This window comes from Schistocerca nitens, chromosome 5 (genome assembly GCF_023898315.1).
Source record: "Schistocerca nitens isolate TAMUIC-IGC-003100 chromosome 5, iqSchNite1.1, whole genome shotgun sequence".
NCBI classification, from domain to species: domain Eukaryota; kingdom Metazoa; phylum Arthropoda; class Insecta; order Orthoptera; family Acrididae; genus Schistocerca; species Schistocerca nitens.
In genome coordinates, this window is record NC_064618.1 from 513,530,286 (window position 1) to 513,546,462 (window position 16,177).

At 44.6% G+C, this 16,177-nt stretch overlaps 1 protein-coding gene across 1 annotated transcript in view; it reads left to right on the forward strand.

Moving 5' to 3' along the window:
- Positions 1 to 14,934, forward strand: part of LOC126260560 (facilitated trehalose transporter Tret1-like) — a 70,412-nt gene extending 55,478 nt beyond the window's left edge. The window contains exon 5 of the mRNA XM_049957894.1: positions 14,602 to 14,934. Within this exon, the coding sequence (XP_049813851.1) occupies positions 14,602 to 14,934 (333 nt within the window). The remainder of the gene's footprint in view (positions 1 to 14,601) is intronic.
- The last annotated feature ends 1,243 nt before the right edge of the window (positions 14,935 to 16,177 follow it).

A 16,177-nucleotide genomic window follows, 5' to 3' on the forward strand; every position in this document is an offset into this window, starting at 1 on the left:
CGCACGCAGAGAAGTGGACTGTGACCAAACAATCACCAATGAAGATAGACGAAGTATGGACCAATTTGCACGAGAATAGCCTTCAGACGCGGTCAGATAACACCTGATCGTGACGTAGACAGCAACTGATGACAGAAAAAAGCACAAGAATAGGTGTAAAAATCCGATTAGGATGTTTACCAGCAGCCAGAACACGAAGAGAAGGCGACTTTCAACTCTTCTGCCGCAATAGAGACGAAAAGGAACGAAAGAATTCTCAGTAACTTACCGACACCGCAAAGAGACAACTATCACTCCCGACTTCAGACCAGTTGACCCCTCCAACAAGAGGGCGAACAAATGGATGTCACACCAGCACCTGGATATGAAAAAGAATGTTCTGCCATCGCACCTAGCACATCGCAGGACGTCACAGTCCACCGGCTATAATACCACCAATTACGGGAAAATAACTATAAATGAAAGCTGAATTGGAGAAACATGTGCCCGGCCCAATTAAAGCCACATATAAGGGCGAAAATATAAAATACGACTTTGAAACGCTGACTGATCAACGAATAGGACTTCGTTTCTTCTGGGAAGCGATGATCCGCTTATATAGACACCAACCACCTACGGAGAAGGCACTTAAAGTTGTAGTCAAATACTTATCATCTGATATACCAAGGGAGGAACTGGAAAAAGAACTCAATGCCATTGGATTTCAGAGTGCATCACTGCATCAATTCAAATCACGTGACGAAAACACCGCTAAACTAATTCCATAAACAGTTTATAGCTCCACACTGCTGGCTGGGCCAACCAGTGAATTCGTTTATGATATCAAACACTGGATCGACACCAAGGCTAAAGCGTATAGGACAAAGGAAGGGCCATCACAATGTAAAAGCTGGCAGAGTTGCTTTCATACAGCTAACTAATGCAACTTGCCAGCGAGGTGCGTGAAATGTACAGAGCACCGCCTTCGAAAAACTGCCAAAGGATGAAGACCTAGAACTAAATTGCGTCAATTGTGAAGGTGGACATCCCGCCACATGGAAAGGATGCCCCACTTTCACACAAGCACTATGGATATACACGGCACAAAACCAGTCAGCACAACTCTGAAATCAACAACCAGCCACTACTCCTGCTCAACCATAGGTCAACAGCGCCAGGGAATCCCCCGCACTGCCGACGAGGACGACATCCACTTCACGCTCGACAGCCACAACTAGCACCCAACAACTGACCGTCGGCTCTACATCTGCGACTTTTCAGAGTTCAAGGAGATATTCTCAACTATCACGGGCTTCCTGGCAACACTCTAACAGAAGATCATCTCCGACATCACTCAAGAAACGTTTCAGCAGTTCAAAGCTATACCAGATATTCTTCCCAAACCACTCGCTCTCTTCAACGGCACCAAGAAACTCTTTACCTGTGCAAATGGTCCTAGGCCATCACGGAGAGATGACCTCACATCTTGTATCCATAACGCCAATGGAATGTTGCCTAGAAAGTCAGAACTGGAGGGTTTTATCACGAGATTCAAGGTCGCTATACTTCTTCTCAGAGAAACAAATCTTCTGCCTACGCAAAAACACAGATTGAAGAACATTACTGGACATCGGACGGATCGGGCTAATGGTCATGGGGGCGGAACGGCTATCTTTCTCCGACGTCCCATCACACATACTCCATCAGACCTGTCTCAACTAACATCACTGGAGGCAACATCAGCCTGTTTGCAGCATAACTTAGCCAGCAGCGAACATTCTAAGAAAAGGATCTGCTTACCCTTTTCGATCTCTATTACAAGACCCTATTATGTGGATGTCTAAACTGAAGCATCTCTCTTGGAACTCCCAGAGAAACAACCCGAGGGTGAACAGACCACAAGTTCTGGAGGAACGCCTGGATGCCATAACATTCGGTCCAGACGTCCCCACACATAACCCCTAAAATTCACACTAGTAGCCCGACGTCCTAGACATGCTATACTCAGAAACGTATGACTCGACGCCCAGCTGAAGACCATAAATGATTTGACTTCTGATCATCACCCAGTGATTGGTGAACAAACCAAAGCAATGGAACAGGTACGTTCACCAGCAAGAACGACCATCAATTATACCACTACAAGGCATTTCTCAACAATAATGGCTGCCCTGTGTCTGAGGTATCTACCCCTGACTATCTTGAGAAGACCATTGCCAACGACCGAAATTCACTCTCGGCACCACGACGAATACTCTCATTTACTCCAACACTGAGCGAGGTGGCGCAGTGGCTAGCACTGAACGTGAATGTAATGCCGGTGCTCCCGCAGATTATCCTCGCGCAGTTCGCGGATGACACCGCGTTATTAACAAGTAGTCGACGGTCACCGTGGTAATTTGGCGCCTACAGCGGCAACTGAACATCACAGAACAATGAGCAACGGCACATCGTATAAAACTTAATGTAGAGAAGACGAGGGCAATTCTCTTCACCAGCCGACGATCTGACCTTCGTGACAACTTGATTATAAACAGCGTTCCGTTCCCTTGGAGTGGTCACGACTGTTATTTGGAAGTCATAATTGATAAAGTATTATTCTTCAAGGAACATGCCAACGCTAAAAAGGCTGATATGTGGCGTCTGATATGCTATTTGTGCCCTCTTCCTGGCAGCTCTCGTACGTTTGTTAGTAGAAAACTTAAGCTACACCAAGCAACGGTCCTGCCCTCCTTGTTATATGGGTGCTCCTCCTGGGGCACCACGAGCAACACAGTTACAGGTGTTGCAAAATCGCTGACTCATTCTCATAGCCCCTCAGTGGGCTCGGACGAAGGATTTTCGTCAAGAACTTGACACTACGGCAGACCTGTTACCCAACAACCTCGACACCGGATTCGGGTGTCACGGGCTATAATCGAGGCTCCTCAATGACCAACAAAAACGTGTAGAAACCACCATCATAGAAGGGTCATGACCCAGAGTATGCAGTCCTTCTTACGAGTAAAGAAAGAGAACAATACCCCATTTTCCTTTTATCTCTAACACCCCCCCCCCCCACACACACACATACATACACATAGACAATACATACCATCAGCTGCGAGCCGCACACTTCAGAAGGTCAGAGAAGCCAATGGGAGTAAGGAGTCTCACCTGAAAGCTATCCGAGGTCTCCAAGTAATATGTCTTCCATACATTGTGCGTCCAGTATCTGGTGCTCCGTAGCCCATATGCTTTTTGCTAGAGAAGGAAAGTCGTTATAAATACAGACTATGTCAAGATGATGTAATGATGAAGTCTGTGTTGCTATTTGTCAGCAGTCGCCAACAGTAACCATTTGAAGATGTCTGGCATCAGGCTAGATGAAATTTTGCGAGATTTATCTAACATGATCCGTGGCACACAATAGAACTGTATATTCAGCGCATCCACCGGGAAAGTGTGAAGTGTCATGTCAACTTCTGCATTAATTTTTATTCAGCCGTAACTCAACAAAATTAATTCATAATACTTACTCGAAAGCGGTTACTTTTGGTTACTCCAACGTGAAAGCAGATGTTCCTCAGCTCGTTTGTGTTGTGCCCAAGGATTCGCAATATTGCGGCAATTTCGGGGAGGTTGTGTGACTGTATATAGTGTAACGAAATAATATCGAAAAATACAAGGGCCAGTGAGGCTGTCTTCAGGAACAAACAGAAAACAGGAAGCGTCACCCAACAGCACTTCAGAGCATCGACGCTACGGGATTAGTGTCTCTTCAGGAGCAGACGGTAGTTTGTTCGCTGTCGGACCACCCAGCTGACAACAATGAGAACGTTGGATGACGTTGGACTCAACACGCCCGTCGCAACAACATTGTAAACAGTGGGAAAACATGTCTGTTATCGAAGGCGAGACGTAGCCGCAAGAATTAGACCTTATAAAGTGGATGTTCTCTAGCTTCGAGGGTGACGTCTCCAGCCATGAGTTCCCATCCTCACTAGGTTCCTCAACACACCTTCTACAGTCCACTTAAGTATGTCGGTACTATTTGTTACATCGTGGATAGGTATGGATACTTCACATTACATCTCCTAACCAGAACTTGTTTATGCAATATTGCAAGTTCTCAGTTTGTGTAAGGCAGTGCTAGTAAGAAGCAATAGATAGAGTTCCTCACTCCATGACGATAGGTCACATGACACGTATTATAGGAGAGTGGGAAAGCTTGAGCTAGTGCGAGATGATATCCGTAGGTTACAACAGGCAACGCAGATTCTCATACAAAAATAGGCAACAATATTGGCAACTTAAAATATAAATTATTCATGAAACAAATGAATAAAAAACTATGCCGACCATATTGGAAGCTTTATTCTGCATCTAATTCTACAAATATACTCGGCAAGACTCAGTACGGTGGTAGCCATTTCCTTTCCTGTTCCATTCGTAAACAGAGCGGGAGAGAAACGACTATCTATATGCCTCTGTCCAAGCCTTAATTTCTATTATCTTTGTGGTCTTTGCACGCAATGTATGTTGGCCGCAGTAGAATCGTTTTGCAGTCGGTCAAATACTGGCTTCCTAAATTTTGTAAGTAGCGTTCCGTGAAGAGAACACAAATTTTACATCCAGGGAGTCCCATTTGATATCACGAAGCATCTCCGTCTTGATGGAACCGCCAGGTAATAAATCTAGCAGCCCGCCTCTGAATCGCTTCGATGTCTTCCTTTAATCCGATCTGATCCAAAACAGTCCAGCAGTACTCAAAAATAGGTCGCACTAGTGCCCTATGCGCAGCCTCCTTTACAAATGAACCAACTTTTCTAAAATTCTCCCAATAAACCGAAGTCGATTATTCGCCCTCCCTACTACAATCCTTACATGCTAGTTCCATCTTGTATCGATTTGCAACGTTACGCCTATATATTTAATCGTGAGTGTGTCAAATGGCCCACGGCTAAAACTGTATTTGAACATTACGGGATTGTCATCTTGTATCCTCCTGTATTCACTCAGCCAAGATATCTTCCGGTACACTTCAGCATCGTCACCAAACAGCAGCAGATTTCTGACACCCTGTCCGTCAGATCATTTATGTTTATAGAGAACAAAATTGGTACTATCATACTTCGCTGGGGTACTCCTGATGTCGCTGAAGGACTCTCGCCGTCGAGGGCAAGCACTGGGTTCTATTACTTAAGAAGGCATCAAGCCACTCGCGCATCAGGGAAATCTAGGAATGTGGAACCTGCCTGTTGCCCGCCATCCGTGGTTCGCAGGACATCATGTGAGAAAACGCCAAGTTGAGATTCGCACGAACAATGCTTTCTAAAACCGTTGTGATGTGTTGACAGAAGCTTTTCTTTCTCAAGGAAACTGGCTTTATTCGAAGTGACAATACGTTCAACGATTCTGCAGGAAACCGATGTTGAGGATAATGGTCTGTAATTTTGCGGGTCCTAACTTACACCCAACTTTTTTCCAGTTGCTTGGGGCTTTGCGCTGTGCGAGAGTTACACGAAAAAATCAAGCTAAATACGGGGCAATGTCTTAGAGTACGCTCTGTAAAACCGAGATAGGATTCCTTCCGGACCTGGCGACTTCAGCTTTTTCAGTTGCTTCCTTACTCAAGGTATGCTTATTACTATGTCCACCATATGGGAGTCTGTGCGACGGTCAAACAACGGTATGTCTGTACTATCTTCAAGCGTGAATGATATCTTAAACGAGAAATTTAAAAGTTCAGCTTTCCTTTTACTGTCTTCTATTGCTACACCAGAATGATCGAGTGACTGGATTGAAGCCTTAGATCCACTTAGGACCAGAATTTTCTCGTGTTCTCAGCAGGATTTTTTGCTAAGGTATGGTGGTGGAAGTTGTATGCTTCGCGCATTGATGTTTTCACTGACGCACAAGTCTCTAATAACTTTTACCTTTCGGCATTTGCGCATTCCTTCTTGAACCGGGAGTTCAAAAAGTTACTTTCTTATGCGCGGTATAATTTTATTAAGAAAGCCACAAAATAAGCAACAGAATGACGTTAAAGCTACGAAAGTCGAAGAAGATTACCGATCATCAACGAATTACGGTTTGCCCGGGCAATTACGAAACTTGCAATAATATTCGTTAGTCAGTCTAGGTCTGTATTCTCTGAAATAAGGATGTGAATAATCATAGTATGAACATGTTTGAATTATACGTTCAAGAAATTATACAATCCGTTAAAACAGCCTGGAGAACTGTTACTGTTATAGAAAAACGACTTCCGATACCGAAAGAGTCTGATGTTAGCTACGATAGGGCGGTACTCGTAACCCATTTTGTTTTATTGGTCCTTTAGTATAAAATAAGGAATTTACCTATACAATTGAAGTTGAAATAACGTTAATATAACATGAGAGTCACATAGTAGATAGTGAATATTTACTCTGACTTCGCGATCTCTAACTACGGTTATCAAAGTAAATGGCGTGTGAGAATTTATGTTGGCACAGTAATAACTGTATCAGTCACCACACTTATTGTCAGTGTTCAGTTTATACAGATTATAAGTTGCAGCCTACAGCTGGGAGATATAATCGGACAACGGAACAGCTTATGAAGATCCGAGGTAAACAAATTTTTCTTGAAGTGCTCAGTGAACCGCCTAATACAAACTACTTTCACGATGTAACGAACTTACCAACCGTATACAGTTTTGGAAATTGGTATATTTAGATGTAGTAACATCTACATCTACGTAATTACTCTGCTATTCTCAATAAAGCGCCTGGCATGATCATTTCTACCTATGTAGGTGGGTGCAAACAGAATGTTTTCACAATCGGAGGAGAAAACTGGTGATTGAAATTTCATGAGAAGATCCCGTCGCTTTGAAAAACGCCTTTGTTTTAATGATTACCACTCCAATTCACGTATCATGTCTGTGGCACTATCTCCCCTATTTCGCGATAATACAAAACGAGCTGCCCTTCTTTGTACTTTTTCGATGTCATCCGTCAGTCCCACCTACATCTACATCTACATTTATACTCCGCAAGTCACCCAACGGTGTGTGGCGGAGGGCACTTTACGTGCCACTGTCATTACCTCTCTTTCCTGTTCCAGTCGCGTATGGTTCGCGGGAAGAACGACTGTCTGAAAGCCTCCGTGCGCGCTCTAATCTCTCTAATTTTACATTCGTGATCTCCTCGGGAGGTATAAGTAGGGGGAAGCAATATATTTGATACCTCATCCAGAAACGCACCCTCTCGAAACCTGGCGAGCAAGCTACACCGTGAGGCAGAGCGCCTCTCTTGCAGAGTCTGCCACTTGAGTTTATTAAACACTTCCGTAACGCTATCACGGTTACCAAATAACCCTGTGACGAAACGCGCCGCTCTTCTTTGGATCTTCTCTATCTCTCCCGTCAACCCGATCTGGTACGGATCCCACACTGATGAGCAATACTCAAGTATAGGTTGAACGTGTGTTTTGTAAGCCACCTCCTTTGTTGATGGACTACATTTTCTAAGGACTCTCCCAATGAATCTGAACCTGGTACCCGCCTTACCAACAATTAATTTTATATGATCATTCCACTTCCAATCCTTCCGCATGCATACTCCCAGATATTTTACAGAAGTAACTGCTACCAGTGTTTGTTCCGCTATCATATAATCATACAATAAAGGATCCTTCTTTCTATGTATTCGCAATACATTACATTTGTCTATGTTAAGGGACAGTTGCCACTCCCTGCACCAAGTGCCTATCCGCTGCAGATCTTCCTGCATTTCGCTACAATTTTCTAATGCTGCAACTTCTCTGTATACTACAGACATAAAAAGAAACAAGAATTTGAAAAAAAAATAATTTTATTTAATTTTTGTCTATAATGAATGAAAGATTCACTCTGAACATTGTTAATTAGTCTACTGGTGGGATGATTTTCACAGCCTACGCCTAATCTACACTCCTGGAAATGGAAAAAAGAACACATTGACACCGGTGTGTCAGACCCACCATACTTGCTCCGGACACTGCGAGAGGGCTGTACAAGCAATGATCACACGCACGGCACAGCGGACACACCAGGACCCGCGGTGTTGGCCGTCGAATGGCGCTAGCTGCGCAGCATTTGTGCACCGCCGCCGTCAGTGTCAGCCAGTTTGCCGTGGCATACGGAGCTCCATCGCAGTCTTTAACACTGGTAGCATGCCGCGACAGCGTGGACGTGAACCGTATGTGCAGTTGACGGACTTTGAGCGAGGGCGTATAGTGGGCATGCGGGAGTCCGGGTGGACGTACCGCCGAATTGCTCAACACGTGGGGCGTGAGGTCTCCACAGTACATCGATGTTGTCGCCAGTGGTCGGCGGAAGGTGCACGTGCCCGTCGACCTGGGACCGGACCGCAGCGACGCACGGATGCACGCCACGACCGTAGGATCCTACGCAGTGCCGTAGGGGACCGCACCGCCACTTCCCAGAAAATTAGGGACACTGTTGCTCCTGGGGTATCGGCGAGGACCATTCGCAACCGTCTCCATGAAGCTGGGCTACGGTCCCGCACACCGTTAGGCCGTCTTCCTCTCACGCCCCAACATCGTGCAGCCCGCCTCCAGTGGTGTCGCGACAGGCGTGAATGGAGGGACGAATGGAGACGTGTCGTCTTCAGCGATGAGAGTCGCTTCTGCCTTGGTGCCAATGATGGTCGTATGCGTGTTTGGCGCCGTGCAGGTGAGCGCCACAATCAGGACTGCATACGACCGAGGCACACAGGGCCAACACCCGGCATCATGGTGTGGGGAGCGATCTCCTACACTCGCCGTACACCACTGGTGATCGTCGAGGGGACACTGAATAGTGCACGGTACATCCAAACCGTCATCGAACCCATCGTTCTACCATTCCTAGACCGGCAAGGGAACTTGCTGTTCCAACAGGACAATGCACGTCCGCATGTATCCCGTGCCACCCAACGTGCTCTAGAAGGTGTAAGTCAACTACCCTGGCCAGCAAGATCTCCGGCTCTGTCCCCCATTGAGCATGTTTGGGACTGGATGAAGCGTCGTCTCACGCGGTCTGCACGTCCAGCACGAACGCTGGTCCAACTGAGGCGCCAGGTGGAAATGGCATGGCAAGCCGTTCCACAGGACTACATCCAGCATCTCTACGATCGTCTCCATGGGAGAATAGCAGCCTGCATTGCTGCGAAAGGTGGATATACACTGTACTAGTGCCGACATTGTGCATGCTCTGTTGCCTGTGTCTATGTGCCTGTGGTTCTGTCAGTGTGATCATGTGATGTATCTGACCCCAGGAATGTGTCAAAAAAGTTTCCCCTTCCTGGGACAATGAATTCACGGTGTTCTTATTTCAATTTCCAGGAGTGTATTTACAATAGTCACACACATAAGCATCTTTTTCGCATCCAGCGCATTCATTGTGAGCCCACATCTCACAGGCTATACACTGGACCCAAAGTTCGCCTTTTGTGACCTTTGGAAAAAACCCTTCACAAATTAGACATGCAGCGTCGTCAGCATCAGGGACAGAAACACCAACTTCCATGTCTGGGAGGCATTCCCCCAAATCAAAACCTACACTTGCCTCTTCACCTTCTTCATCTGATTCATGTTCATACACCAACTTATTTCTCCTACTTGTTCTAGAATTTGGTTGCTTTTCATTGGCACCGTTCTTCATTGTACTGCTCTTTTCTTTTCCGTCTTGTTTCTTCTTAGTGTTCTTAGTTTTCTTTTCTTCTGCCTCTTCTAGTGCACGTTTATAAGGAGAAGAAGTTACAACAGCACAAGTAATGGGTTTAGGGCCTTTGTTTATCAATTTTCTTTTTGGTCTTGGTATCGGCAATACGTCTTGGGGAGAAACACGACCAAAACGTTTTTGGGAAGAGCATCCTGATGGCCCAGCTTCTGCAGAGTCTCTTGTAGATAGTGTAGTTAATGCCGATGATGGGCCAGGATGAATGCATTGAGCTGATTCACTTGAAGGCTTGTCCTTAGGAGTTTGCCACTTACTGGCTTTCAGAGCATCTACAGTCAGACTTTGAACGTCAATATCTTCAGCGGGAGCAAAGTCAATATCATTAAACACTTGCGATTCACAGGAAAAATTCCTGTGACTCTGAACCCTGAAATGGCTATTTCAGCTGTTTGGCATTTCAGGAATGCATTCCCAAGTAGCTCAGTAATATCGTATGGTCCAAGAGGCCTATTGTTGTGCAGCAAACATTGCCTTATGTAGTCACTATAATGACTCTTAAGGGGTCCCATGAAGCTCCTATCTAGTGGTTGCAATTTGTGAGTAGCGTGCGGAACAAGATAACTATTGTAACGTGGTGTTCACGAGCTATGTCAATTACGTCAATATTCTTTGTGTGGGTATGGTGGCCATCTAAAATAAGTAAAATAGGATCATCTTTTGATGGCTTTGTTTTAGAGATAAAATGGATTAACCAATCAGTGAAAAGGTTGCTCTGAATCCAACCAGAGGGATGACACCTTCCTATAGAGCCAGACGGAGCCCTTTTCATCAGTGTATCCGTCATATTTTTCCTGGGGAAAATTAGCATTGGTGGGACGAAAGTACCAGACGCGCTCATGCAGAAAACACGCGTTACAAGTGATCCCCTTTCAGCTGCAGATAATGCACCAACTTGCCTTTTTCCCCTCAGGCCGATGCACAAGAAATTTTGCTTTGAACGACACTAATGCCTGACTCGTCTACATTAAAAACTCTGTCCGCAGGATATTTGTAGTTGCTGAACGCAGCTTCAAGTAAATTGAAGAAATTATCGACAGCTTGTTTATCAAACCCATTAGCACGTGAAATCGAAGTTGCGGATGGCTTCAAAATAGACAGAATATTTTTGTGCCGTGACATTAAATGATCAAACCAAGCTCGACCAGCAACTTCGCCCTTTACAAGTGGATGAGGGATTTTATTTCTGGTGCAAAGCTGGCAGGCCATGCGCCTGATGTCATTCCTGGTAAGGCCGTAGAATTTGGATTCCATAATGAGAAGATATTTAACCAGTTCGTCCTCAAGTCCCTGTAGTAAAAGCGGTGGACGGCCCAATTTAATAACTATTTCTTCTACTGGTTTACCGATTCGTGAAAGCCTTCGGAGCGTAGAACGTGGGACAGAGTACACTTTAACCGCTTTTTTCAACTTCATTTTTTTTCTCTTTAATAGCTACAATAGCATTTGCCATATTTCCTTTGTCCCACGATTGCCGTTTTGATTTTTTTGGGGCCGGCCGCGGTGGTCTCGCGGTTCTAGGCGCGCAGTCCGGAACCGTGGGACTGCTACGGTCGCAGGTTCGAATCCTGCCTCGGGCATGGATGTGTGTGATGTCCTTAGGTTAGTTAGGTTTAAGTAGTTCTAAGTTCTAGGGGACTGATAACCACAGCAGTTGAGTCCCATAGTGCTCAGAGCCATTTTTTTGATTTTTTTGGGGTACAAGATGTGTTCGAGGTATCTGAAACATAAAGAGTAGCAATATTTGTAAATGGCCCCATAAAATCTGATTGATTTTACGGGGCCCATAATACCAGCAGCAAAAGGGGCTCATATATCCACCCTCGCCATCTTGGGAAAAACGATTTTGCCTACCGTTAGTTTGGCTCGCAACCGACGATAGTTTATGTACAACGGCATCCCAACAACAAGCCAAATACGTAACTTACCTTAGTTTTACTAATAACGTGTCAGAAATTTGAGTTTTATTCAAGTAAACACTAACCTTTCAAACTTTTGATGACAGTGAAAAAATTCATAGCACAACTACTCACAAACCATGACAGCTACTACGTCTGCGCACTCTACAGTGAAGTTTGGCAACTAGTTCTAGTATTTCATGTGCTCTCCGCTAGAATTCGTGGCCTGTACTTCCAAATATGTAGGGGGCCCATAATATCAGCGGGGGCCCATTTTTCCATCTTTGCCTCTACTCATACGAATAACTTCGCACTTATCTTTATTCAGGGTCAATTGCCACTTTTCGCACCATACAGATATCTTATCTAAATAATTTGGCAAGTCGTTTTGATCATCTGATGACTTTACAAGACGGTAAATGACAGCATCATCTGCAAACAATCTAAGATTGCTACTTGTCTCCTACGTCGTTAATATAGATAAGGAACAATAGAGTGCCTATAACATTTCCTTGGGGAACGCCGGATATTCCTTCTGTTTTACTCAATGACTTTCCGTCTATTACTACGAACTGTGACCTTTCTAACAGGAAATCACGAATCCAGTTGCACAACTGAGGCGATACTCCGTAGGCACGCAGTTTGATTGAGGAACGGTGTCGAAAGTCTTCTCGAAATCTAAAAATATGGAATCAATTTGACATCCCCTGCCGATAGCACTTATTACTTCATGAGTATAAAGAGCTAGTTGTGTTTCACAAGAACGATATTTTCTGAATCCGTGCTGACTGTATGTCGATAAATCGTTTTCTTCGAGATACTTCATAATGTTCGAATACAGTATATGTTCTAAAATGCTACTGCAAATCGACGTTAGTGATATAGGCCTGTAAGTCAGCGCATTACTCCTACTTCCCTTTTTGGGTATTGGTGTGACTTGAGCAATCTTCCAGTCTGCTGTAAACTCATTCCCTATTCTTCATTTCCTGGCTCAAACACAGTGTGATCCAAATTGTCCGAATTGCTGTTAGTGGACATTAATATGGGCTATGTCCACCCTTATCTTGTGTGATAGTTTCAGCTTTGCTGGGGAGACTTTCGATTAGGTCTGTGAATGTCTGTGGAGGAATGGCAGCCCGTACTTCCTCAAGGGCCGAAAACAGAGAAGGTAGTGATGTTGGACGCTGGGGTCTGGAGCGAAGTTGACGTTCTAACTCATCCCAGTGGTAGTAAGGTTGTCAACTGGGCTCATGTCGGGAGCAGCTCATTTCAGGAATGTTATTGTCCACAGATGTTGCTTTACATCAGGGTGCACAGTGATGCTGGTACAAACTGTGAGCGTCTCCGAACTGTTCCGCTATTGTACGCAGTGCACATTATCGTTCAATGCATTCATATCATTCCGAATTTAGCACTTTCTGAAGCGTAATAAGGGGATCACACCCTGACCCCGAAAACCCCCTCCATACAGTAACATCACTTTCTCTGTTCTTCATTACTGATACAATCCTGATGGCAGGAAAGTGTTCCAGGCTTTCACCAAACGCAAGTCCTTCCATTGGTCTGCCAAAGGGCATGCTGTAATTCACCAGATTACTCGTTTCCTGTCATCCTCTGTCCAGTAGCGTCTCTCTTTACATCATCTCAAGCTTTGATTAACACTGACTGCTTAAACGTGTGACTTATGACGAGATGCTCGATCACTGCCCTCATTATTTTTAACTCCCTACACACAGGACTAGGTGGATTGCTGGAACTCCCTCCTCTGATAACAAGCGGTTATTTTACCCCCGCCCTCCACAATGCACGACGGTCCCTGTCAGTACATGAAGTCTACATAATCTTCGTTTACCTGTAGTTGTTACTTTGCATTCCCACGTCACAACAATATCGCCAACCGTTGTGAACAAATCAATGAGGATTTGCAGAAAATAATTGCGTGGTGTAATGACTGGCAGTTATCTCTCAATATTAATAAGTGTAACCTACAGTATATAACAAGGCGAAAATCCCCATTATGTACGAGTACAAAATAAATGCCCAGTCTTTGGAAGCGGTAACATCAGTCAAATATCAGAGCGTGACTATTCGAAATGATCTCAAATGGAATGATCAGATTACACAAGCAACGGGTAAGGCAAACTCTAGATTGCGGTTTATTGGTAGAATTCTGAAGCGATGCAGTCCTTCAACAAAGGAAATAGCTTACAATACGTTAGTTCGTCCAGTCTTAGAGTACTGTTCGTCTGGGACTGGGACCCTTCCCAGTTGGGTCTGATTCAAGAGACTGAGAAGGTCCAAAGAAGAGCGGCAAGATTCGTGACTTGTACATTTAGCCATCGCGGGAGCGTTACAAATCTCATACAAAGCTTGAAGTGGGACACACTTGCTGATAGACCGCGCGCTAAACGTAAGGTGCTGCTAGCTAAATACCGAAATCCGATCTTCACCGAGGATGTAGAACATGTATTATTACCACCAACTTTCAAATCGCGCAATGACCACCATTCAAAGGTAAGGGAAATTAGAGTACGTACTGAAGCGTTCAGATAGTCGTTTTTCCCTCGCGCGACCCGCAAGCGGAACAGTGGGGGGGGGGGATATGACATTGGCGCGAATTGTGCCCTCTGCCACACACCGCTTGGTGGCTAGTGGAGTATATATATAGATGTAGATGTAGAACCTTCAATTTGGGCAGCTTTAAAACTGCTGAAATAGGTGTGATGGATTTGTTACTCATGTGCCAATGGCTAGTCCACTTTCGAAATCACGAAATACTCCTGACCGATCCATTACATTGTTACTGTTTCTGTACTGACAACACAGTGCTCCCCGCCTCCTTTTATACTAAAACGTGTGCTCTCGAGACATTTAGTAGCCAGTCAAGCGTTACATTGTGGTATTCGGCTAGCGTGCACGCAATGCCGATATTAGAGCGGCTGTAAGTGCAGTGAGACTGGTTGTTTTCTTGTGCAGGTGACTTACAACGTGGGGGCGAACGCGCTGGTGTGGACTGTGGTGAGCGAGGTGGTGCCTGCCCCGATCCGCGGTCTCGCCAACTCAGTGGTGGCCGTCTGGACGTCGCTGCTCACCTTCGCCTGCATCAAGCTCTTCCAGGTGGTCTCCACGGCGCTCGGCACCTACATCCCCTTCTGGTTCTTCGGCGCGTGCGCCTTTGGGGACTTCGTGTTCACGTTCTTTTTCATTCCTGAGACAAAGGGCCGTACACTGGAAGACATCGGTGCCGAAATGAGGGACAAGTTAGTGGGTACTGAATCGAAAGCCTGCGAGAAACCGGTCCCTCCATAACTCGGACGACTCTGAAAAGTACTCGTATATCTCTGTGATCTGATTAATCTGAAAGCTCGAACACACTAATGCGTCGAAAAAATACATGCGTGTGTGTGTACCTTTCGTCGAGATTAAGACTCTTTTATATGGGGCGTGTTTCTGACGTAAGTTTCGTATTTTTTTTATAGAAACCGGAAGTGAATATTTAAAAACGATTTTATTGTTACACGAAAGCAGTATCTGAATATACAGAACAATTTTCGTAAATATTAAGCTACTCATCAAAACGAATTCATGAATTCTATTCTCATGGAAATCTGCCACCTGATTGACCAACCCAGGATAAATTGCATTTTTGGCGTCATAGTAGTCGCCGTTACGGAATTTCATAAAGAATTTCTTGAAACGTTAGCAAGCTCTTGAGGTAAAAACGAAATCCTAAAGCACCTATTTTCTGTAACTTTCGTGTCAATACCCCGTTCACCCACTTCGTACTTCATGAAGAATATATGGCACAGCCATCTTTAAATTCCCTAGGCCATTTTATTAATATTCCAGGGTTCGTAGTGATTTCTCCAGTAAAATGTCGATGAATTTCAACTGCTCCCTCAACGTATTTTTCGCACAGACAAAACGACTCATTGCGCGCATTTCTTCACACAGGGGGGAATTTGCAGTCAACTAAGATGTTTTAAACAAGTCTAGACAGATGTAAACACAAACGCATTCGTTTGAGGTTTTATTTTATTGAGGTACCACAAGGGCATATAACGGTCCTGCATAAAATCAAAATACCTGTTTGCACACCTTATACCATTTGGCATAAATACATACTCTCTATAAGCGTCCCTAAACTGATGCACCAATTGTTCCAAATTAGGCTTATAATACCACAGATATTCTAACACTGAAACAGCTGCTGAATAATTAATCTTGTTGCTATAAAAGGTAATAGCAAGCTCATCAATCCACTGTTGACTATTAGGAACAAGTTAGGCGAGGCGTAGGTCGTCCGGGTAATTACGAATATGGTCCCAGTTGGCATAAAAAAACTCCAACGCAGACATTAGCTGTAAACAAATACTTTTATTCAGAACATTACCTTTCCTCTTACAAAAGTCATATAAACTCTATTTCTTACAATAAATGTAACATTTTTAACTTCACTCTGTACATTATCATTCCTTTCAGGCTCATCACCAGCAATTTGTAGACCAATATAAAATGGATTTGTCCCTTGAAACAGCCTGTTTTTAACTTT